At 45.6% G+C, this 23,591-nt stretch overlaps 1 protein-coding gene across 1 annotated transcript; it reads left to right on the plus strand.

Annotated features, from left to right (window-relative positions):
* ITGAE (integrin subunit alpha E) lies at window positions 1-23,591 on the plus strand. The gene is given in 25 exon segments (XM_043531428.1): window positions 1-115; window positions 1,174-1,205; window positions 3,147-3,258; window positions 3,787-3,857; window positions 4,430-4,547; window positions 5,141-5,299; window positions 5,879-6,003; window positions 7,161-7,312; window positions 8,079-8,232; window positions 9,147-9,234; window positions 9,237-9,293; window positions 10,356-10,451; window positions 10,705-10,826; window positions 12,267-12,366; window positions 12,369-12,417; window positions 13,583-13,736; window positions 15,492-15,642; window positions 15,725-15,792; window positions 16,359-16,491; window positions 18,571-18,671; window positions 20,408-20,487; window positions 21,727-21,748; window positions 21,750-21,808; window positions 22,596-22,662; window positions 22,751-23,591. Coding segments are annotated over 25 exon segments (2,574 nt in total). The 3' UTR covers window positions 22,940-23,591.

Below are 23,591 nucleotides of genomic sequence, written 5' to 3' on the forward strand. Positions count from 1 at the left end.
ATGGGGAAGATTCCACAGCAGCACGTCCCTGTGTTCTGTGCTGTGGGCTGGTTGCTGGGCAGCTGGCTGGCAGGAACCTCTCCAGGAGAAGAGAAAGAGAATGTGGTGTGCCCATGTAAAGGGGTTTCTCCTTGCGGGCACCAATCCTGGACGGAGGTTATTCTCATTTGCTGGCTGTTCAGTACCTTATGTGGAGATATTAGGTCTCAGTCCCTTTGATTGTTGGGTGTGCATCCCCACCACCACTTCTGGCACTAATTTGCCCTCAGCCTCAGCAGAAAGACTGAGGTCTGAATGTCCCTTGAAATCCAGGCTCTCCCCTCCTTGGAGCTGGTCTAGGCTGGGTTGTAGGCAGCTACGCTGGTGGTGAGGGAGCAAATCCTGCCATTGTCCCGGTGGTATCTGAGTAGCCTCTTTCACCATCACGGAATCCACTGATAAAGGACCTCAGACGCGTCTGATGCAGTGCTTGCCTAGGCCACAGTGGTTTCTTGCCCTCAACAAGCAACAGTGGGAATTAGCTGTAGTGCAACTAGATTTCAGTGTTTCGTGCTCTGATGGTATTAATTCAAGTGCGGGGGTCCTGCTGCCCAGTGCATAACCTACCCCAAAATCACACAGACCTCCCTTCCTCCTCACTCTCAGCATGCTCCGTGTGGCCAGGTATCAGCTGCCTGGTAGTAGGTTGTGTCTAGAGCTCTGCAGGACACCACAGGCTTGTCTCACGATATATTTCGGGGTCACCGTCACGTCCTCCTGCCCTTTATTAGCCTCTGAGTAGGGGCTACTTATCTCGTTTAACATGAAGTATCGCAGGGCCACAAGTTGTGTCAGATAACAGGATCTTGAGTTACTGTGTCCTTTTTCTAATGAGCTGATAAAGAAAGACCTTGTTTGTTCCCTTTAAACTAAACCAACAAGGGGAAACTTTCTTCTGTGAATTGTTTCTGTACCAGCCACGAGGAGTGGGGGCAGGGAGTGAGCAGGGAAAGGGGCCAGGGGGAGAACATTAGCTGGGGGGGGGGCGGGGGGGGCGGCTGTGTTGTGAGTGCTAACCCTGCCAGTCATTGTTCTGATGTTGCTTTTGCAGCGGTAACGCCCCTGAGCAGCTTTAATATTAATACGCATAAGAAGAGGCTTACACCACCCACAGCCCCACTCTCCTGGCCCAAGGTTCTGCAGCATTCAGATGGGCGCAAGACCTGGTAAGGGCCAGAAACACCTCTCCGGCGTGTCGGACTAGCTGTCCTAGTATGGAAGGCACTACCACCTCTGGAACTCCCATGCAGCCTTCTGGGGCCCAGCGCCCATCCCTGGCTCTTTCGGGCTCCTGTGAGCAAGTTACAAAGCTCCATCTTGCCTTTGTGGAGATGTAATTCTTTGTACACTTTAAGCCTGGCAATGGATTAGAACCTCAACGTTTTCTGAGTATTTTTAAAAAGCATTTCAGTTAATCTCTTCACGAAAGTGCCCCTGGATTCCATATTGCCCTTTTCCCATCCCCAGCTAAGTGCTGGTGCTGTACAGACAGCACCTTCCTTCACCAGACCACCCCCTGCAGACACAGACAGCTGGTCTCCTGCTGCACATCCTGCCAGAATGTGTATATCCAGGCCCTGTGCATGACCTCTAGGCAGCAGTCGCTGCGCCCCAGCACCTGCCGTGACGGCATAATTGGCCAGAGATTGCCGTGTTTGTGGGGGAACAGCAGTCGGTGTCTGTGCTGATAGGTGGATAGAAGGGTTGTCATGGAGACAGCCTAGATAGTGTAGGGGAGAGAGCTAGAGTAGCAGTGTATCTATAAAGGAGGAAGGGTTGGTTTTAGCTTTGGAGTGTTTAAAAAAACCAAAACCAACAAACCCCCAACAACTCCCTTGCTCATTTCAGCAGAGAGTGAAGTAGACAATACCCCCAGCATGTGTCATTTCCCAGTGCAGTGCGGGAATCTCTTAGGACTGGGGGATCTCCCTTACTGCCCACTGCATAGATGAGTTGGGCTCCCCTCACTTCCAGCAAGGGAATTGGGCAAGTCACCTTGGGACCTATTGCTTGGTCATGGCCAACCTGACCTGACTCAGTATTTCAGACAATATGCTGCTTGCTTCAGCACAGCAGGGGTAGAGAATCAGATGAATGATGTCTCCCTGCCCCAGCTAAGGCAACTGGCATTGCTGTAGGTAATGGTTGGACTGGAGGTGCAGGTGACTAGGGTAAGGTGGAGCATATTAAGGTGGAAACCTTCCCTGCCCATCTCTTGTTAATAACACAGGAAGGGACCCACTGGTGACAATGACAGGATGGTGGGAGGGAATGTTGGGAAGACTTCCCCCCTCCCCTCCCCACCCAAGAGTCTGCAAGAGAAATTGCTATGCATCCGATGAAGTGAGCTGTAGCTCACGAAAGCTCATGCTCAGATAAACTGGTTAGTCTCTAAGGTGCCACAAGTACTCCTTTTCTTTTTAAGAGAAATTGGATAAACCTGGCAGATGTTGCCATATGCAATTCAATCCCAGGCTCTTCCCTAAACTGGGAAATGTCAGGTCTTGCACCATATTGCATCTTGTCGAATAGTTATTGAGAACAGTGATGGTTATTTATATGACCAGCCACTGGTTGGCACTGTCCACATACCCCATGGTATTGTAATGGGAAAAGCTGTAAGGCCAGGCACTAAAAGCTGGGCTGCGAGAGCTGCCGCCAAACTAAGGTGGTGGTGGGGAAGTGAGAGACCTTCCACTTCCTTTATTGAACTGCGAAATATCTGTCTGGCTGTGATGATCATAGAATCATAGAATATCAGGGTTGGAAGAGACCTCAGGAGGTCATCTAGTCCAACCCCCTGCTCAAAGCAGGACCAATCCCCAATTTTTGCTCCAGATCCCTAAATGGCCCCCTCAAGGATTGAACTCACAACCCTGGGTTTATCAGGCCAATGCTCAAACCACTGAGCTATCCCTCCCTCCCGATGATGAGTTAAGTCTACCCGAGGGTCAGACACAACAGTGACCTATGGGAACATAGAGGGGAAGCCAGCATGGTTGGCTTGAGCTGATAGTTACATAGATTTCTCCCTTGTACTTTGCAATGAGAACAGACCCCGCTTCCTCATTCCCACCCTGCCCTTCTTATTTCTCCATTTTCTCTAGGGGATTTTGGCTACTTCCTCGGTGGAGGACAATCCAAGCAGGCAGCTCGGTAGGCTGAATAAGTGTACTCTTACCTCGAATGGGCTCCACTGTGAGGAAGTTGGCCTGAGAGGTACAGTCTGGCTCAGTCTTCCCAGTAGTTGCTCTGAATTGGTTTTGAACGGGATGGGGACGTTGCAAACGCTAGCAAGTGCCATCACAGAGAGACTCGGGCAAGAGGCAGAGAGCAGTTCCTGACGCATGAAGGATCTCCAGGTCATCACTCAGCTTTGATGGGAAAAGAAATCCAAATGCACACTGCCATGGTTTGGGGGGAAGCTTATCTTAGTGTCTGGAGACCGTCTAACTTGAAGCCTACTTCAAAGCCCATTGGAATCCATGGGAAAACTTGGTGTGTTTTCATGGTGCCCATCACCACAGTAGTTGAACTTAGCATATTAACAAATGGATTAACTGTATAGGCTACTCCTAAAGCCCTCACACTGAATTAGCAGCCTTTGCCTGAGTGTATTGTGGCTGCCCAAGGATGAGAAATGTTGAGATGACCGGCGCTAGGAAACCTATGAGGCATATTTCCATTTAATTAAATTCCCCCCCCCCCTTTCTGCTTGATTTATTTTATTTTTTTAACACTGTTTAGGAAATATTCAAAAGTCAAAAAATATCCAGGATGGTGGCATAGTGATAGCCAGAAGCGCAGAATGGATCCTGGTAAGTGATTGGCAGATCCTCAGGGCTTGGAATGTCTGTTTGTAATGTACAGTATCCGTTTGCTGCGATATATAAAGGATCGGAACTAATACTGCTGTGTACTGATGGCATCCTGGCAGTCAGTGGGCCTCCAGGCACGAGCATTATTGCATTGCCATGCAGGTGATGAGGTTTGAGGACAGGATCCTCTCTTCAGTTGCGGGGAGGGCTGTACCTTTGAGTCTTCAAGGGGAAACGGTGCTTGGCAGATGCCATCCCTCCCGAGAGGAGGCGGAAAGGAGGCTAAGCAGAAGGTGTTTGAACTGGGCAGAGACTTGGACTTGGCTGATGTGCTGCTGTTATCTCTGGAGCCCGGTTGACTTGTGTGTGTTTTAAATCTAACACCACTTCCTGGCTGTCCCGGATTGAAGCCTCACCCTTTGCTTTGGTTAAGCATTGAAGTCCAACACAACCCAGGCATGATTATTGGTCCCCTGGCCTGATTGATTCTGAAGTGTTGCCAGTTGGTTTCTTTGCACGTCTTTGGTCAGTTTGCTCATTACTTATCAGCGTTGCCCTCCCTTCCCCCACAGGCTTGCCTGCAGAAAAAGCGGCGCCGGGCCCTTAGCATCGCAGAAGAGTTGAATGGAATTTGTACCCAGCTCACAGCAGACTTCCAAGAGAAGGCTTTCCTTAACCTCGGCAATATCAGTACGGAAGCAAAGCGAGCAACTTGTCTGTGGGGAGGGACCTTGACAATGGGAATTGCCTCTGTGCTGTCCACGACTTCAGTTCCATTCCAGCTCCGCTCCCCTGACACCAGATGCCTCTGAGCACCAGCCAGGTGGCTTCTATTGCCTGCTAGGAGTATCTAAGAACCAGAGTTTGAGCTGAATTTTGCCATCTGTTATACAAATGTGGCTCTGCAGATTTCACTGGGGTTGTGCGGGGGGACATCGGGGTAGAATTTGGCCCTAGGCATTCTTGAATAAATGTGTGTACTTACGTTCTGTTACATGCCTCGTGCATCCTGCATGATCAGGCACTGAGGGACAGATTTTTAAATGCATTTTGGTGTCTAAGGATTCCAGCAGGCATCTAGTGGTATTTTCAAAAGTGCATAGGCACCTAATTCCCACTGATTTAAATCTTTAGGGATCTAAATACCTTTTAAAAATCTATCCCCTAGCATGCTGGTTTGGGAGCCCCTCTGGGGGTGGGTTGTGATAGAGAAATATATCTGCATCATAACCTGTTAGTTAAAAAATTGTGTTTCTAAAAACTTTTTTATTTTGGTTCTGTAGTTGAGACCAAATTTAACAACAGGGACCAAAATAACAACAACAACAACAAAATCAACGTTACTGACACTGACAACTTCATCGGTGCAGACAGTGCCCTGGGCATCAGCACAGCTGGCGACAGCACCCCCAACAATTCAAGAAGCAGCCGTGCATGCGAAGGTATGTGCTAGCCTAGGTGGTCTCATGAGTCAGGGGAGTAGGGTGGAGAGGTGTGTTAGATGGGAGCTGAATAACTTTCAGCCCACTGTTGGGAGTGAGCTGGGTAGGAAAAGGGGGCAGATCAAGGCTGATTTGTGGTGATGGGTGTTTCGTCGTAGTAATTTAGTCACTGAGCTTTTTCTGGAAGTCTCTCAGTATTGGTGTAGCACTGGTGGAGTTCCCAAGTGTAAACCGCAATACAATATCAACTAGATCTAGTGTGGCTGGATGACACGCTGGTAAAATCAGCGGCTACACCAAATTGGTGCTCCCATCGTTGCTAGCACTGATGAAGCTACAGAACCGGGAGTCGCTTCAACAGAAGCTGAGCGAAAATGCAGCCGTTCTGGACACAGGTTCCAGAGCCCCGGGTGTTGCATATGGTTTTGGGGAAATAATTCTTGTTCCTCTCCCCTTCTTCATTATTGTTAATTATGTGGTTCCCAATTTGCAAAGCTGGGGAAGGTTGGGGTTCCTGACCTCTTGCTAATGCTGCTCTGTCTTGTTGTCCTTTCAAATGTCTACTTTTAACTCTCCTAGCAGACTCAGGGACAGAGATCGCCATTGTTCTGGATGGATCAGGAAGCATCAAGCCTGAGGATTTTGAAAGAGCCAAGGGTTTCATCTCCAACATGATGACGTCATTCTGGAGGAAATGCCCAGAGGTGTGTGCTCTGCTCTTCCTCCTGACCTGGGCAGGTGTCTCAGAGTCTTGTCATGTTTCAATAGACTGAGTAGGCTGTGATTTCCCAGGGATACTGAAAAATCTTCTGGGTTATGCACAGGGCTGGGAGTCAGGAGATCTGGATTCCAGCCTCAACTCTTGCCTGACTTAGTGTTTGAGCAGTTCACTGACCGTCTGTGCCTCAGTGTCCCCTTCTGTAAAATGGGGTAATTCTTTCTATACTATGCTTACCTCCATGCTGTCTGAGCACTTTTCCAGTCCGATGAGAAACTATGCTAATGGAATCTGTGTTCCTTGCCCTCCCTCCCACTCCTGTTCCGATTTGATTGTGGAACAGCTATGCTGAAGCAGTGCGGTTTGCATTTTGCCCTGGTTTTGTACCTCGCAGAGTTGTGCTGATCGGCTGCTTGTTGTTAAAGTGCTCTCAGATCCTCAGACGCGTGGTGCTAGTTAAAGGGCAAACTAAAAGTTTATGACTAAATTTTAACACAATGGATTTTGAAATATCCAGAGGGTCTGTATCAGTCTGTCTATCCTGAGGGGTTTAGTGCAAGAGTGAAACCACACAGAGACAAGGAGAACTGGAGCGAGGAGACTGGTTGGAGGAGCGACTAGATCAGCATGGGGGTGGGTTTTCATTCTTGCTTTTGGGTTAGTCTAGGTGCTTTAGACGGCTTATCACGCAAAACTCCCACGGTACTTTGAAGCACAACCGAGGAAAATAAACTACAAGAGAAAGAAAGACGTCTCAGCCATTACATTTAATTACAGTCAACATGGTACTTGGGAATGTCGAGAGGCTGATGACAGGGCCAGGAAAGATTGGGCCAGATTAGAAGTTCAGATGGATAAAATGGCAGCAGCACTTGAGTCAAAAGAAACTGCACGCTGTTCTCCTACCTGTGGAGCTGTCCAAGCAGGAGCTGCCAGAATACAGGGTGTGATGAAAGCAGAGGGATAAAATGGGAGGGAAATAGATCCATATGCTAGCTACTGTGTGCTCCATATAGAGTCAAGAATAGCTGAGGAGACACTTCCCACCCACTGTCCTTAATGCCAAGCTTGGCACTTGGAGAAAGTGGTCTGGGGATCGCTGCCTTGGCTCTTGCCTGACCTCACCAGTTCTGCCTTTCCCAGGTTACGTTTGCTGTGGTACAGTACGGAGCAGAGATCCTAACTGAATTTGACCTGCAGGAAAGCAGCAACAAGTCCAGTGCTCTCTGCAAGGTCCATAACATAACGCAGCTGGGTTCTGTGACCAAGACTGCATCTGCCCTGCAGCATGTTCTGTGAGTTACACACCCTCGAGAACTCCAGAGCCCCCCTGGGATTTCTTCTGTTTCATGCTCGTGGCGTATCTCGCCTTAAATTGCTCCCTGCGGACACCCTCTGATCCCCCCTTGTGTCTCCTTCTCACAGCCTGGAGCCTCTCCCTTTCCTCCATTCATAATGCATCCCTGGCCCAAAGGTCCCACTGACAGAGGGGGTCTGGATGTGGCTCCCCCTGGAGTCCATCAGGTCTGTTCCAGGTATCCTGCATTGGAGGGGTGGTTAAAGGGCAAAGCTGGGGTTCCCTCCCAGCTGCCTTAGGAACATTAGAACCTGCCTTCAGATTCCGAGTTCCCCTTGACCTAGTGGGGGGAGGAGGGAGTGAGGCCTAGTGGATAGAGTACAGGACTGGGACTCAGGAGACTTGCGTTCTATTCCTGGCTCTGCCACTGTTCTGATGGATGACCTCAGGCAAGGCATGCCTCCTCTCCATGCCTCGGTTATGATGATACTGACCTGCTTTGTAACGCGCTCTGAGATCATTTGATGAGAAGCGCTGTTTAAGAGCTAGGCATTATTACCCTGGATGGAGTGATCCTGTCCCTGAAGAGCACAAACCCATCTGCTAATGACTTAGTGTCCTCCACATGTGTTAGTGCAGTGGGAACTTTCTCGCATGCTGGAATTTCAGGGAGCCTCCATCAGCCCGTTGATGACCTTGACAGACATACAGCTGTGCACATGTAGCGTGTTCCATAAAACGCATCCGGGTTTGCATTCCTGCAGAGATGCGATCTTCAATGAAAGCCGCGGTTCGGTCAAGGATGCTCACAGGATGATCCTTGTCATGACCGATGGGGAGATCTTTTTGGACTCACTGAGCTTTACAGATGTGATGAGCTCCCCGAAAATGGCCACGATCGAACGTTACGCCCTTGGGGTAGGTGTGAAGTGACGCGCGAGCCCAACTCCTTTGCTATAGCTCGTTTCAAAGACAAAAAGCAATTAGAGGGAAGTGGAAAGGACTGCTGGGAGCAGCAACTTCCGTGGATAACAATGTGAGTAAGGGCTACCTGTTTAGAGTGACATTCCTCTGTTGATGCGTGTACTCAGAAACTTTGGTAGTGAGCCAGGGAATAAGGAGAGGGTGAGTGGAGAGGAAATCTAGGGTGGCCTAAGCATCCAGTCTGAAATACCCAGACTTCCTTGACCCAGTCAGCCTTCCATTCTTCTGGGTGCCGTAGAGTTTATTGTGTATAAATAAGATCCTAAACCCTGAGGTGCTGTCTGCTCTGTGGGAAATCCTGGAATCCACATGGCACTTCTCTCAAGAGCAAGGGAAAAGCAAAACTTTCCCTCCCCTCACACTCCAGGGTGTGACACTAAATTCTTGGGATCCTCTGGGAGAAAAACCTTTTTATCAATGTAAGGAGGTGGCGATGATTAATGAATTAGCTAATTTATTGTTATGGCCCCATCTGCTGTTCAGTCTGGTTACACTCTGAGCAGAACTTCACAGTGGTGTAGAATAAAGTCTGCTGGCCCAGTGAGCTCAGATGAATTCTTGGGCAGAAGGGTTTGCATTGGCCTAGGGCCTAAATTGGAAGTGGTCTGTGAAGCTGGATTACTCTCTTGCCTCTTGGTATAAGGATGGCTTGGATTAGCTATTTCCTTGCAGATGAATAATTCAGAATGAGGATTCCCTCTGGAATCCAGGCTCCTGGCTGCAAACACCTCGCTCTGTTGTTGCCCTGAGTGTTTTTGGATCTCTTGGGCATTTGTTTGTTTTGTGTCTCTGTGTGAAAACTGCTCCACTTCCCTGCAATAGCCTAGTGGTTGGCTTCTTCTCCATAGGTCGGTGATGTCTTCAGCAAGCAAAGGGCCCTGAAAGAGCTGCAGCTCATTGCCTCAGACCCTGATGAAGATTACTTGTTTAAGCTGCCTGTGAAGCCTTGGATGGCTTCCTGTCAGTGCTGGAGAGAAATATTTTGGGTACCTCAGGTAAAAGGCAGTAGTGTCCTGCCACTAACAAACGCTCCCGTTCTCTGTAGCCTGCACAATGAGGAGTGCTGTGGTTTTGTAAATAAATGTAAATAAAGCTCCAAACCTCAGACCGTTAAAGACCTTGTTCGTTATCTGCCAAAGCATCACAAAAACAAAACAAAAATCAAATCAGCTGAAATTCCCTGGGTAATAATTTCCCAGAGGCTTCCCTTGCTTGAGCCAGACCCTTCCCTGTTTGATCCAGCCTCCCCTTCCTTTTATACTTTGCCCCAAGTGACCTGTAACTACAACTCCCAGTTTTAAGGGAATCGAGGGATGTAGCAGGTTTTCTGAGAGGCTCATGCGCACCCAAGATCCTCTGCTCACGTGCTGGCAGATTGCTTCCACTGAATGCTGTTCTGCTCCGAGTTCTTGTCATGTACACAGTACGTTGCAGGGTTACTACCGACCCTCCTTCTCAGAGATATATCTTCCATAAGATCCTTTAACGTACTGCCAGGAATGTCTGCTGTGAGCATAAGGTAAGTTACACCTGGCACCATGTCGTGGCTGAACCGCAAGCATTCCATTTCCGTTCTAAGGTGAAGTCCTCCTCCCACTGAAGTCAATGCTAAAACGCCCATTGATTTCAATGAGGCCAGGGTTTCACACCTAGGCTATCTCTACACTGCAGTTCCGAGAGGCATCCAAGCTAGCTGGCTAAAAGTACCCATGTAGGTGTGACAGCACAGGGTGACCGCCCAAGTACAATCCCGTCCAGGACCCTGGGTATATCCTTCGGCAGCTCGCCCATGCTGCTGCGCCTTCAGTGCTCTCTTTAGTGAGCTAGCTCGAACAAAGCTATCTTGAGGATGCCTATCCGTGCTGCACTTCCCAATTGCAGCGTAGCTACTATACCCTTGTCTTAAGCCCGTACTTTAGTCTGACCCATTATGGGCTGAAAGGACGCTGAATGTGTGAAGCTCACGGAGTCCTGGCCCAGGGCACTGCTGCTAAGCATATTTTCACTTTTTATTTCTTTTCTTCCCCTTCTGCTCCCCCTTCATTTCTTGTTTCTAGCGGCATATCTTCCAGAGGCAGGATCTGGCTATGAAAACCAGAACAGCAACAATAACAACATCAACTCTGACATGGAAGAGGATGACGATGACTCATGTAAGCGATGAAATACCTTGTCAAGGGATTGTGCTGTTGAATATCAATGACTAGCATAGCCTAAAGTCTCCCTGTGTTGCTGAGGACAGCTGCACTCTGAATGCTGACAGTGCAATTGCAGCTTTGCAGTTTCACGCCCGTTAGCTGGCTATTGAGATGCATTTCTCGCAATGCTGGAATAATGATGGTCCTAGTCAAGAGCTCTGAGCTCCTGGCCACCTCCACCTAAATCATGCTTTTCATGTCCCAGCAGACTCAGGGACAGAGATCGCCATTGTTCTGGATGGATCAGGGAGCATCGAGCCTGAGGATTTTGAAAGAGCCAAGGCTTTCATCTACAACATGATGAAAACATTCTATGAGAAGTGCTTTGAGGTACTCTCTTCTTCACTTATTGGTCTGCAAATATGGCAGCCACGGCACTTCATTAGCATTGCCCCTTTGGCCCGAGTGACTAGCCAAAGTTCAGGGCATTGCAGGGTTGTTTCTGTTAGGATAAAAAATCAGTGAGACAATTCAGGTGTGTTCTGGGTGTGATCAATCTTATTGACACAAAATGCACACACAGTCTTGCTTCCATGAACACGGTAGGAACAAACAGCAGTGGGCCATTTCCCAGCTCAGAAGTCCCCAAGTCCTCAGTGAACTTTGTGCCCAAGAATCTCTGTCCCTCTCCTTCCTCACGGGATCAGGCTCACAACTGCTTCTCCTGGCTTCCTGCCTACAATACCCACGTCCTGCAGCTGATATCCTAGCCCCTGCCTTTGTACCCAGGGAAACCCCTGTTGATCTATCTGGTTTAGCTCTGGCCTGCCATGCAGCCTATTGATTTGGGCAGCCACCCCCATGGTCTCCAGCTGTTTTATTGTACGAAAAAGGCTTGATTGCTCTTTCTGTTGAGCCTGAAAGAGAGCTTGGCACAGCCGTTGGGTCTAACACAGTATGTGAACGTCTTTGGATCCCAGAGTCCCCTGCTGGCAGCCATTAGCCCCTTTCTGCATAATATCATTTGCATTTATTATCTGTGTTGTGGTAGCTCCTGAGGGCAAAGGCCCCATTGTGCTCAGTGCTCTACAAACGTAGCCGTGAAGAGCTTGCCATGTGCAGTGATCTCATCAGCGGCAGGCCAGGTCAGTCCTTTGAGGGGAGAGCTCCAAAGGAAAGCCACAGTGCAGCAAGGAGTGGTGCTGATGATTCAAGGTGATTCCAGATAATTCCCTCTGCAGCTGGGAACGTATGGCAAAAAAGCAAGATGAAAACAAAAGAACTAAAAAAAACCCCAACCCTCCAGTCCTGGTCTAAAGCTCTCCTCTCTCTGATCACTAAATGCAGAACAAAATATGACTCTGGTGGTGGCTCTAATTTTTCTGAACTAACATAACTTTTCTTTTATTCTCTGTGTTCATCTCTTTAGTATATAGGTGCAATTTCTGCTGGAAGAGATTTTACTTTCTTGCCCTCCTTTATAGATTCATAATAGACTGTAAGGCCAGAGAAACCATTGTGACCATCTGGTCTGATCTCCTGTAGAACATAGGCCATAGGACGTATCTGAATTAATTCCTGTTTGAACTAGAGCAGAGCTTTTAGAAAAACGTCCATTCTTGATTTAAAAATTGCCAGTGATGGAGAATCTAATACAACCCTCGGTAATTTGTGCCACTGTTAAAATTGTGCCCTATCTCCAGTCTGAATTGATCTTTTCCCATTAATGCCGTTCTCTTCATTGGGAATTTCTTGACTGGTTGTTTCTGAGAGCGCCAGTTCTCTGGATCAACTATCCATATTGGACTCTTACCTGACACTTCTTTCCAGTGTGATTTTGCCCTGGTGCAGTATGGAGCTGATCTCAGAACTGAGTTTAACCTCCGGGACAGTTGGAATGCTAACGCTACCCTCCAGAAGGTTCAGAACATCATCCATTGTGCAATGTGACCAAAACAGCATCTGACATCCAACATGTGCTGTAAGTAACGGGATGAGAAATGGAGATACTGTATTGCTGGGGCACTTTCTGAATAGATGCGTGAACATTTGGGGCCCAGAGCTGGTCACATCTCCTTAACTGGCCAGAAGGGTCCCTACTGAGCAGCGTGAGGCAATCCTTCCTCCACAGGACACTGAAAGTATGTTACATTTTATAGCACTTTCTGACTCTACCAGTGATGATGGGCCTGCCTCAGTGACCCCTGGTTATCCAAAGGCTGCAGATCCCCGGGGGATTGGGAAACCAGAGGAGTCAGGCCAATAGACTTGGAGATTTGTCTTCCCTCGACCTATGTTGCTCTTCCTGTGTTAGAGAATGTCGTCTGGGCTACTAAAGGCCAGTAGACAATGTGAGAGCCTAATCCCTGGCCTTGGGGCACCAGGAAAGCAATGAAAAGAAAACCTGGCAAGCATCTGGAGATGCGCAATACAAACCTGAAGAATGGAACCAGGATTTGAGCTAATCAGGGTGCAGTTAATGAAGCTGGTACATGTTCTTCTCAGTGGGAAGCCCTGGGAATGGTATATGGAGTTTTTAACCTCTAGGCTGAAGGACCAAATCCATCCCAGGTTGGTGGTGACTGTGAAAGCCTTTACCACATGTGAAAGCAGCGGTGGCTGCTAAGAGACCTTTGTGAACTGAGATATTGGTCTCTGTCCAGTCCCTACTGGGATATATGTCCCCATCCCAAGAGCCAACTGGAACAAACTGACTCCCTTCTCGCAGCCTCAACACAGAGGGCAAGAACTGAGTAAACCTGGGGAGTGCCATCTCCTCTGTCAATCCTATTAGCGTGCGTGCATGTGGGTGGGGGGTGGCGATGCAGTTTCCAGTGTCACTCCCTTTACTGGAATGGGCAGAATAGGGATCTGAGAGTCTGGACTAACCAGAGATACTTTCTGTCTCCAGAGCTGTTGACTTGGCAATTATCCTCAGCACTAAGCTCAGTATGGAGAGGGGGGGGGGAAAAATCTGTCTAGTCATTTTTGAGTTATGTGAATGTGAAAGGAAAAGTCCTGAAGAATTAAGTCCCTTCTCTGGGCCTTGGTACAATTATTAGCCAGAAATTCATAGGAATTCAGCAGGTCTGTCGGCTCATCCTCCTGCCCCCAGAAACTCATTCTGTGTATGACAGTTTTAACAGGGATTCCATCTTCAGTGAGAGCCAGTGGTCCCAGAAAACTGCTGCTAAAATCATGGTTGTGGTGATGGATGGGGAAATATTACTGGATCCAATTAACTTAACAGTGGTGATAAATTCACCCAAAATGGCAGGAATTGACCGCTATGTCATTGGGGTAAGTGCGGAATATCCAAAGGCTCTTGTTCTAATCTGTCCCCCTGAGCGTAGCTGATATCCCTCATCAGAGAGCAACAGGGGGGAAAGAAAGGAAAGAAATGACCCGCACGGAGACTCAGTAAGTGATGGAAATGAGGAGCATGTATAAAAATGAATAAATGGAAAGTAAAAGTACCTCACTGAGTTAATAATATGATCAAAGGGTAAATAAAATCCAACCCAACTCTGTGGAGTACTGCAGTTTCAAGTCTCTTGTAGACTTCCTTTCCCAGCACTCACACCACCCTTTCCTCAGATGCCTTCACTCTTTCCTCTCTTTCCATGTCACAGCTAAGTTTCTCTACCTCACCTTTAAGGCCTACGCAACTTCCGTCCTTACTTGTACCCCACCCTCGTTGACTCCTACACCTCTACTGTGCTCTGCTGTCTGCTCTGCCCAGTTGTCTTTGGTGTTCCCACTTCCTGCCCACCTTCTCTCACATGCGATCGTTTTGGTTTGCTTGTCTGGTGTCAGGCATCTTCCGTCTCAAAGATTAAATCTCTCCTCCAGGGGTCCACTGCATTGTGTTCATATTGCAAAGTTTAATGTAAACCATAAAGCCAGGGGGATCCATTCAGTATATATTTTAAAAAACGCACTAAGGTAAGACAAGTCCAGATGCTGTCTTCAGTCATGGCACTGAAAGAGGGGAATGGTACATCATGATTCCACAGGATGTTGGAAGGCCGTAAGTCACAATGAATAGATAAGTTTTTAAAATCTTGCCTGAAAATCTGTGGTTTTCACAGCTGAGTAGGGGGAATTTAGCCACACAACTCCCATGGAAAGAAACAAATGGAAATATTAATTCTTTGTTAATTTATCACAATCAGCTTTATCAGTCAATGCTGCTGCTTGGTCCATAGAGAGGTAGGGACAGTTTTGAGGCATTTTGCATCTTTGCTGTCTACAAAAATATATCTTTTTCAATCTAAAAGTGACTCTAAACTTAGCAGAATACTTCCCCTTCAGTGCCAAGCTTAATAAAAAGGCATTCATGGAAATGAACTATTTTTTAAATTTTGAATTGACTCTATTTTCATCTTCAAAGGAACAAAATGTTATCTTATTATCCCTAGCAGCTCCTCAGGGACTGGTAACTGGGCCACTGGCATCAGTTATCTGAAACGTAAGCACCTTGGTTCTAGCTGGTAATTACCTCTGGAGAAAGACAGGTTCAAAAGTAATTATATATAGGTGAAGGAAGTTTTATTCTGTACATGGGTTGCAGGAGCAGAAAGTTTGGGGTTTGCGTGACAGGGAGGAGATAGAAGGTTTATTATGGAATTTGTACAAGACCGAGATACCAGAAATCAGGACACATGAATTCCGTTAGTAAGACTAAACTAATGGACAGTCTGATTTCTAAACAAATTAAGAATAGTAATTCTTTAGCAGAGAGTTATATGGAGAAACTTTAGCTTTTAAATTTTCCCCTTCTCTGCGGCTAGAATCTACTTTTCAGCAGATATGACATTAGCCTGTCATGTGGAACTGTTTCCTAAAGGCCTGATCCTAGGAGGCACTGAGAACATCCAACTTATTGATGGCAATTGAAATTGCAGCTGCTGTGAGCCCTCAGGAAGCACACTGGACTGAGCCCCAGTGCAGATTCCTGGGGTTTTATAACCCCCAAACAGATGCAGTTAGGTAAAGTCACCATTTTTCGATCAAAGTGCTGCTCTTCTTCATTGATCTTGGTCTCTGTCACAGGTGGGAGAAGCATTTAACAAGACCAAGGCCCTAAATGAGTTGCAGCTTATCGCCTCTGATCCAGATGAAAGTCATTTATTCCGGGTGACCAATTATTTGGCTTTAGATGGGCTCCTTTCAACCCTGCAGCAGAAAATCATTGCGATAGAAGGTGAGGGCAAACCTCCGTACCTTGTCGTCCTGTCTGAGTAATAATGAGAAAATGGCTCACTAGGTCCTCTTCTGATTCTCAGGTACGGCAGGCGATATTACAGAATATGAGCTGGCGCAAACTGGTTTCAGCGCACAGATCTTGGACAAGGCAAGTGCGTGCTGCAATCTCACTCTGGTAGATGAGTGCATGGTGCTGTTTATTTTGCATTTGGGAGACTTGAAAGAATCGATTCTCTGTATTTCCTACGTAATGACACACACTGCTGCTGGAGAACCAAAAGAATCATATCTCCATTGCACACCGGAGCCTGTGTCACTGGTACCTCTTGATTACATAAAGATTTCACTTGTTTATGCTCGCTAGCTGGTGTACCTGATTTCAGTGTCTAAGGCACTTGATAGTAACTGCTGTATCGTTACCAAAATTAACTCCATTTCATGCATGCGCCTCAGAGTCAGGGGATCTAGATTCTGTTTCCCACACTGCTGGTTTTTATTTGACCATAGGGTAGATTGCCTCACCTCTGTGTGCCTCAGATTTCCCCTCTCTGGAATGGGGATAGAAGTGCCAGTCTAGCTCCTGGGGGAGCGGTGGGACTGAAAACACTGATATTTGCTAAAGTGCTTTGAGATCCTTGGGCACAAGGTACGAGAGAAGGGCAAATGATTATAATTCATTCCTCTCTTCTATCTTTCCCTATGTGAACTCTGCAGCAGCACATACTGGTTGGAGCTGTGGGGGCCTATGACTGGTCTGGTGGAGTTCTGCTGTACGATTGGGTAACCAAGATGGCAGCTTTCCTGAACGAATCTAAAGAAGCAAAGGAAGCAAGATACGGCTACCTAGGTAAATAGCACCCCCCGCAACCCCAGGGACAATCTGATTAGGTGGCGGCTCCAATCCTGCTCCCAGTATAGTTAATGGGAGAAGGATCAGGCCAAATATACCAATGTGTGGGTGGTAGTTAGTGGACAATGTGCCGGCATTGAAAGCATTAACACGAAGAACAGCAAATCTCACAGGAACTGGCTGGATCTCTGTTTCCTGTAGCCGGGAGAGGGACTCTGCTGGAAGCACTTTCCCTCTTACCCAGCAGCATAGTGGTCATTATCACTGATACACCACTGTATACCATGGCATAGTCTACATCTTGTTAATATGGATATGTTTACTGTATAACGACTCTCAGAATGAATGGAATTTTTTTGGAGCCTGATATGGGTAAATATGGCATGTGCAGCGGATACTGGAGAGCAAACAGCTCCTGAATAATACAAATCTTGGCCTGGAATGATGTAACGTTTTTGCTTATTAACACAAGGTCCTTATAGCACCATGAGTCCTGTACTTCCTGATATTTGACTTAGCTTCAAAAATCTCTCCATTTAGTTTTAGGTGCTCTGGACTGTGTGTGTGTCTTATATACCCACATAATAATGCTTGTCCTCTCTTCTCCCTGTCACATAAACCCCATGAACTTTCTGTTTCTGCATCCCACAGGCAGTATTGCTTCCTTCACCTTCATGATGGCTTTCTAACCTGTCAGCCTCCAGAGGCAATTAAAGCCAGGATCAACATGTGTATATTTCATATAGCCGTTCAGGATCTGTGATTAAATGCTAGGGATGTGTTCACAATTTGGTTGAGCGTTGCTACTGCAGAGCCATTTACACGCTGGTGCTACAGTTGTTGCCCGTTGGGGTACTGCAGCTTCAAATTCAATCAAGAGACTAGGCATCACAAGAGAGAAAAAATTGAGCCAAATCTGCTGGGACCAATGGTGCTGACAGGTGAATCCTTCCTGATGCTAGATGAGGTGGTTATTCAGTCTTCACCATCCTTGCCTACAGGCATTATCAAGAGCTCTTGCAGCGGGTGGCAACTGAGCTCCAGATCCAACCCAAGGAGTACAGGATACTCAGCATAGGTTCCTGGACATTCTGCAGTTTTCTGGTCCTAGTCAAGTGGCCCTTCCTGTTAACAGATTAAATTAATGTTTGGGGTATATAGGAAGGTTATTTCTGAGATCAGGAACACTGAAAGCAAATACTAACTTCCTAGCTTCAGAATTACTGAGAACAGATCTTGGGCTAGTATAAGCTTTGGATTTATTCAGTATATTAAGGCCATAATTACAGCATGGTGGAAAAATTTAAATGAAATTCAAACACTGCCTTCATGTTGCATGAGTAAGCCAGCTGCATTATGGTGTATTCAGCAATTGCATACAGAAAATAGAACAGCTGAAAAGTGAGTAGTGTTGTAATGCATTAAACTACAACAGCACAAAGGGCTTGCTATTGCTAAAATATAACCAGAACTAAAGAGTCTGGGTCAGTTTCCCCGTTTTTCAGGTTAAAACTGATGAGACTTTTAAATTACTTTATCAATTTTTATAAGTGACAGAGTTAGTGGAGGTCTTGAAGGACTGGACTGTCTTCAGGGCAAGGCTATAATCTGTATGTTGGGTTCATTGCAGTGTTTTTCTTTAGCAATATATGCTGGAGACCATAGAGTAACTTGAGCTTTTTTTAAAACAAGTCAAATATGGGTATTTATTATTTATCTCAACCACACTAATTCAACATGTTTAATGTAAATAAAGTGTTCTGGCAGTTTGATGAATCAATTTTGCCTGCCTATAAAAGGCGTTTTTTACGAGACTCATAGCCTGTATTGAAAATACCTGCTCTAAATGCCTAAAATAAGGCCTGAAAAGAAACCGGAAAGGGAACACCTCAGTGATGTTATCAGTGCCTAAATGGAGAACTCTGGTGATCTCCAAGACACCTAACTCCTGATGTTACTTGTGAGTTATTCACACCTAGGTTAGAAATTCATTTTGTGGAAGCGCACAGCAGAATGAGTTGAATCTTCCAGTCTGTTTTGCTTCAATATTAAAAAGCATTCGTACTATTTTGACAGCCATCCTCTACCATGATTTATTGCGGTCGGCCGAAACCATCCGCACATTTACTCTCATCCATGGGCTGCGATATTGGACGCCCAATATTCAAAAAAACAACGTAAGTCAAATGTCATTGTTTCCAGCTCTGTTCTCAGTGTTCATTCTGTTTTCAACAGCTGCTCTTGTACCATTATCTTTGCAACTAGGCCATAGCCTCAACTAATTCTCATGTATGGAGGCCACCACTCTAGCTGACTGTGATATTTTGGGGATCACCCAGGCCAGTAACGGTTTCTGTTGTTGCCTGCCCTGCTCAGATCCCTGACACCAGTAGCCTGCCCACAGACACCAGGTCTCACTCTGGCTTTCAGCAGCAGGGTGACACCAACAGCCCTTCCTGTCCTGAGTCTCCCTAAATTCCTGAGTTCTTAACTACCAAACACTCAGACTTTCCCTTTTTGGTTAAGGAGAGTGATCACTTTAGATAAGCTATTACCAACAGGAGAGTGTGTGTGTGTGTGGGGGGGGAACCTGGATTTGTGCTGGAAATGGCCCACCTTGATTATCATACACATTGTAAGGAGAGTGATCACTTTAGATAAGCTATTACCAGCAGGAGAGTGGGGTGGGGGGAGAGAAAACCTTTTTTAGTGATAAACACCCATTTTTTCATGGTCTGTGTGTATAAAAACATCTTCTGTATTTTCCACAGTATGCATCTGATGAAGTGAGCTGTAGCTCAAGAAAGCTTATGCTCAAATAAATTGGTTAGTCTCTAAGGTGCCACAAGTACTCCTTTCCTTTCTGGTTTGTCACCTCCGAAGGTGTGAAATCAGTCCCACAGATACCATCTTACTTTGGTCCCCACAGTTTGCACAATAGAGACCTGCTTGGAGTAAAAATAAACAAAAAGTCTATTTCATAGAAAACCCACAGATTCAAAGATGAAATAGTGAGAGAGCAAACATGCAAGTGACCTAGTAAATATAAAGATGCAACCTCAGGCTTTAAACAGCCATATCAGATTAAAAAAAAACCTTTTCTAATACAGTTCACCTCTTGCCTTTGAACAGTTTCTCAGCATACCCCTTAACTACTGGTGCAGGGATGGGAGAATCCAGCATTCACAGAAAGCTTCCCACCTACAGGCTCTTCTTGTTTATGGACAGATTTCACTTCAAACCCCTTTTATTTTAAAAGGGTTTGCAGTTTTATTCTTCAGTTCATTATAGATATTGAAAAGTGGGAAATTCCCAGTTGCCTCAGTGTTTTACCACGAACTCTAATGGCCCGTGATTTGTCTGTTCCTGGGTTGTACAATGAATCGTTACTTGAGTCCGGTTTTGTGTAAACATCTGGCTTGGGAGGTGCCTCTCCCTGTCTGATTGCTCACCTCCCTGCTGTGAGGTGGAGCCAAAGCTTATGAGCACAGTTCTCTATGTACACAAATACATACATTCATAACCATAGTCTCTATACATATCTCATGATAACCATCAGTTTCAGACCAGTAAAAGCTTCTGTAAAAGACCATAGTCAATATACTTTTACAGTAAAATAACATAGTATGCAATCATTTGGTTGAACTGCTTCTTTTTGGGAGTTTAAACCCTCTGTTTTCCCCTTGGGATGTCTGGACCCTGATTGTCACACTAGCTATTGGCATATATCTGTTCCTCGGCTGTTTTTTCATTATACATAGTGATACATATGTATCACATACTGGAGAGAAAGTTGGACAATAAAATTATCCAACTAAATCTATTTTAAAAGTAGCAAAGTGAGAATTAAAAAAAAACATTTGCATATATTCATTTTGCTTCTTTTGTTTAATAATCTCTTTCTTCATAATAGGCACATTTTTCAGTGATTTGGCAATTAGATGAAGCTTTATTTCCAGATAAGACTGCGAACATCACTATTAACGTCACAAAGTAAGACATGCCCTTTCCCACTCGTCATATTATAGACACAAGAGAAAACATAAGTCACCTCCTATTTCCTTAATACTTCTCCATTGATCAGCCTGTGGGAGCCAGTTCCATGGAAACCCTACTTATCTGTCCCTCCGTTCTTTTAGAAATGTCCATGTATGTACAAAGTATTCCCCTACCAGCTGAGGATTATAATTTATTTTCTCTTGGGAAATTAGAGAGAGAATGGGAAAGCCAACAAATTTACTTATTACTTAAGCAGGGTCCTGATTTACTACTTTTTCCTGAAGGATACCTAGTACCCCTTCTTCATCAGTAGGGAAAACAGTGTATAGTGTATACTTTTTTCAAAAACACAGGCCCAGTTATGTGCCGAGTGGATTTTTTTGTTGAGGCCCCCATCAATTTTAGGGAGGCAAGGTATGGTGGGTACTAAAGTCCCTCCACCCACTTAACTGGGGCCTGGGAAAGCAGGTTTTCAGAGTCCTTTGCTGTCCTTTCCTATTCTTTTGGGGGTGGGGGGGGGAGGGGAGGGAAGTCTGTGACTGATTTCTAGGGGGTTGGGGGGAAGGCAAGTAAGCCTTTAAAAATAAAAAAAGCTGAGGCCATATTTATACCCAAGTAATGGGCACAAAATTGTACTTGACTCATTTGTCAACATTTTCAAACAAGATAGGAATATAAACCTATGATTTAACACCTAAACAGCTGGACTTAAGTGTGGAAAATAAGACCACAGGAATGAGCAGGTGCTCAGCATCTTTGAAAATCAGGAAACTGATGTTAGGAAACTAAAGATTTTATTTGACTAACTTTAGACAGCTAAATCTGGAATTTTTGCCTTTCAACTCTACTGCAAGCATAGTTGAAGGGGAAGGTTTTTGTATGCGTTTCTACCATGCCAGCAAGCTTCTTGCACATGTGGAATCACCCTTAACTATGACAGATGTGAGCATTGCTGTATGCTCACACACTGCACTTGTATTTGAAATATGGGGAGACAGGAAATGCTAAAGGAAAGGTCAGCATTCCTACCATATTACATTTATGGAGTTCAGACCGCTAGTAGCTCTGTGAAAGCTGCTCTTGACTGTACAATGGCAATAATTCTCTTCATTCTCTTTGTATAAAGTCACTGTCAGCAAATGTCAAACTATAGAAGCTTTAGCGACAGGGAAAATAAATATATATATACCAGGTAGATAACTAAATGTGTTGTCTTTTACCCTTTATTTTTAGTGTAAATGAAAATAGCACTACTTTTGATTGAAGAAGAACACATACTTGATGTCAGATATGCTTTCACTGCAGTTCTTACCAAGTAAGTCTTACGGAGTAGCCAAGTGCTATTGATATTCTCATCACATTTACAAACCTGTGTTGGAGGTAAAGTGAAGTAGGGGAACCCTGTTAAGACTATAGTATAATTTGTTATTTATGAATTGCTGTTCCTCTACAAAAATGTTAATTAACCTTATTGTTTAAAACAGTCAACTATTGTTACAGTAATCTTGTGATTATTGTAATTGATAGATCCTAAGATTTCTTACTTTGTGTGTCTGACAACACTATATATAGTTGGTGGTTCCCATTTTGTATGAGTCTCACATATCACCAGGGGAGGGAGAGAATGAAAAAATGTGATAGTAAAACCACCTAACTGGCAGGGAAAGTCAGAGGCATCTTTAGTACCTGGTTTCATAGTAACAGCCGTGTTAGTCTGTATTCGCAAAAAGAAAAGGAGTACTTGTGGCACCTTAGAGACTAACCAATTTATTTGAGCATAAGCTTTCGTGAGCTACAGCTCACTTTAGCGGATGCAGTGATGCGGTGAGCTGTAGCTCACGAAAGCTTATGCTCAAATAAATTGGTTAGTCTCTAAGGTGCCACAAGTACTCCTTTTCTCTCTAGTACCTGAAACTATTTAAATAGATTCAAGATTCTTTCCCTTTAAAATAAGTGTAGATAAACATGACTTTCACTAAAACTGGATGTGTGATAACTTCCCTTCTATTTGAGGGATATGTCTCTATCAGTTACAGCGTGAACTAATTTGCAGCAATAACAATGCAAGATCCATTTAGTTTGATTTATCTTTTTGTCTGCAGGCCAACTCCTGTAGTATATGTGAATGTTAGTCAAGGACACTCTGAGAACAAGGAGTTCCAGTTTAATGTAGGTACAAAGTTAATAACATTGATGTAGCTGGATTTTTTAGGGCCAACTGTTCACCCTTTCTCATCCTGTGCATTTGCCTTCGTAGATCAATGGGGAAAACTGCTTTGGAACTCAAATTACATTACAGATTTTGGTTCCTATCAGCATACAAAAGAATCGTATTACAAACATAAAAAATATAACAAGAACACAGGTATTTATTTTTTTAAAACTTTTTCAATGTGCAATTCCTGTTCCACAGACTTTCAGGAGAGCAGGTTTAGACCCTTACTGATAAATAAAGGTAAGATTGTCGTGGAGGTTGTGGAATCTGTGACCTCCAGCAATCTCCGTGACATTGGGGGCCCCCGCAGCTGACCAGCTGCTGCAGGCATCAGGGGACCCAGCAGCAGCCCAGCCTCCAAGGACCCTCTTGCAGCTGCCACTGCTGCTGGTGACCATGGTGGTGCATGGTAGAGGGACCTGAGCTGCTCAGTGGCCATGGGTGCCTCCCCAGAGCTCCCCTGCCATTATGGGTGGTGGGGGACACCCCCCCCCACAGGGTGGCAGGGGCCACTGGGCAATGGGGTCTCCACAGCTCCCAGCCATTGCGGGGGGTTGGGGGGGGGGCACAGAGACAGGATGCTGGACCCTCCTCCCTCCCCATTTTGTCAGGGATGTTTTTAGTAAAAGTCAGGGACAGGTCACAGCTTCTGTGATTTTTTTGTTTATGGCCCATGACCAGTCCATCACTTTCACTAAAAATATCCATGACAAAATCATAGCCTTACTGATAAAACATATTCAAGCAGGGTTTTCCTACAGCATCCAGGAGTATTTTCTCTAATTTTCTATTTCAGGGTTTACATATTGTAACCTGTCAAATTCATTCTGCTAATCCAGGAAGTTTGCCAACCTAAGAGCATGTGTTTAAAGCTGGGTCTATA

This window comes from Chelonia mydas, chromosome 17 (genome assembly GCF_015237465.2).
Source record: "Chelonia mydas isolate rCheMyd1 chromosome 17, rCheMyd1.pri.v2, whole genome shotgun sequence".
In the NCBI taxonomy this organism is placed as follows: Eukaryota; Metazoa; Chordata; order Testudines; family Cheloniidae; genus Chelonia; species Chelonia mydas.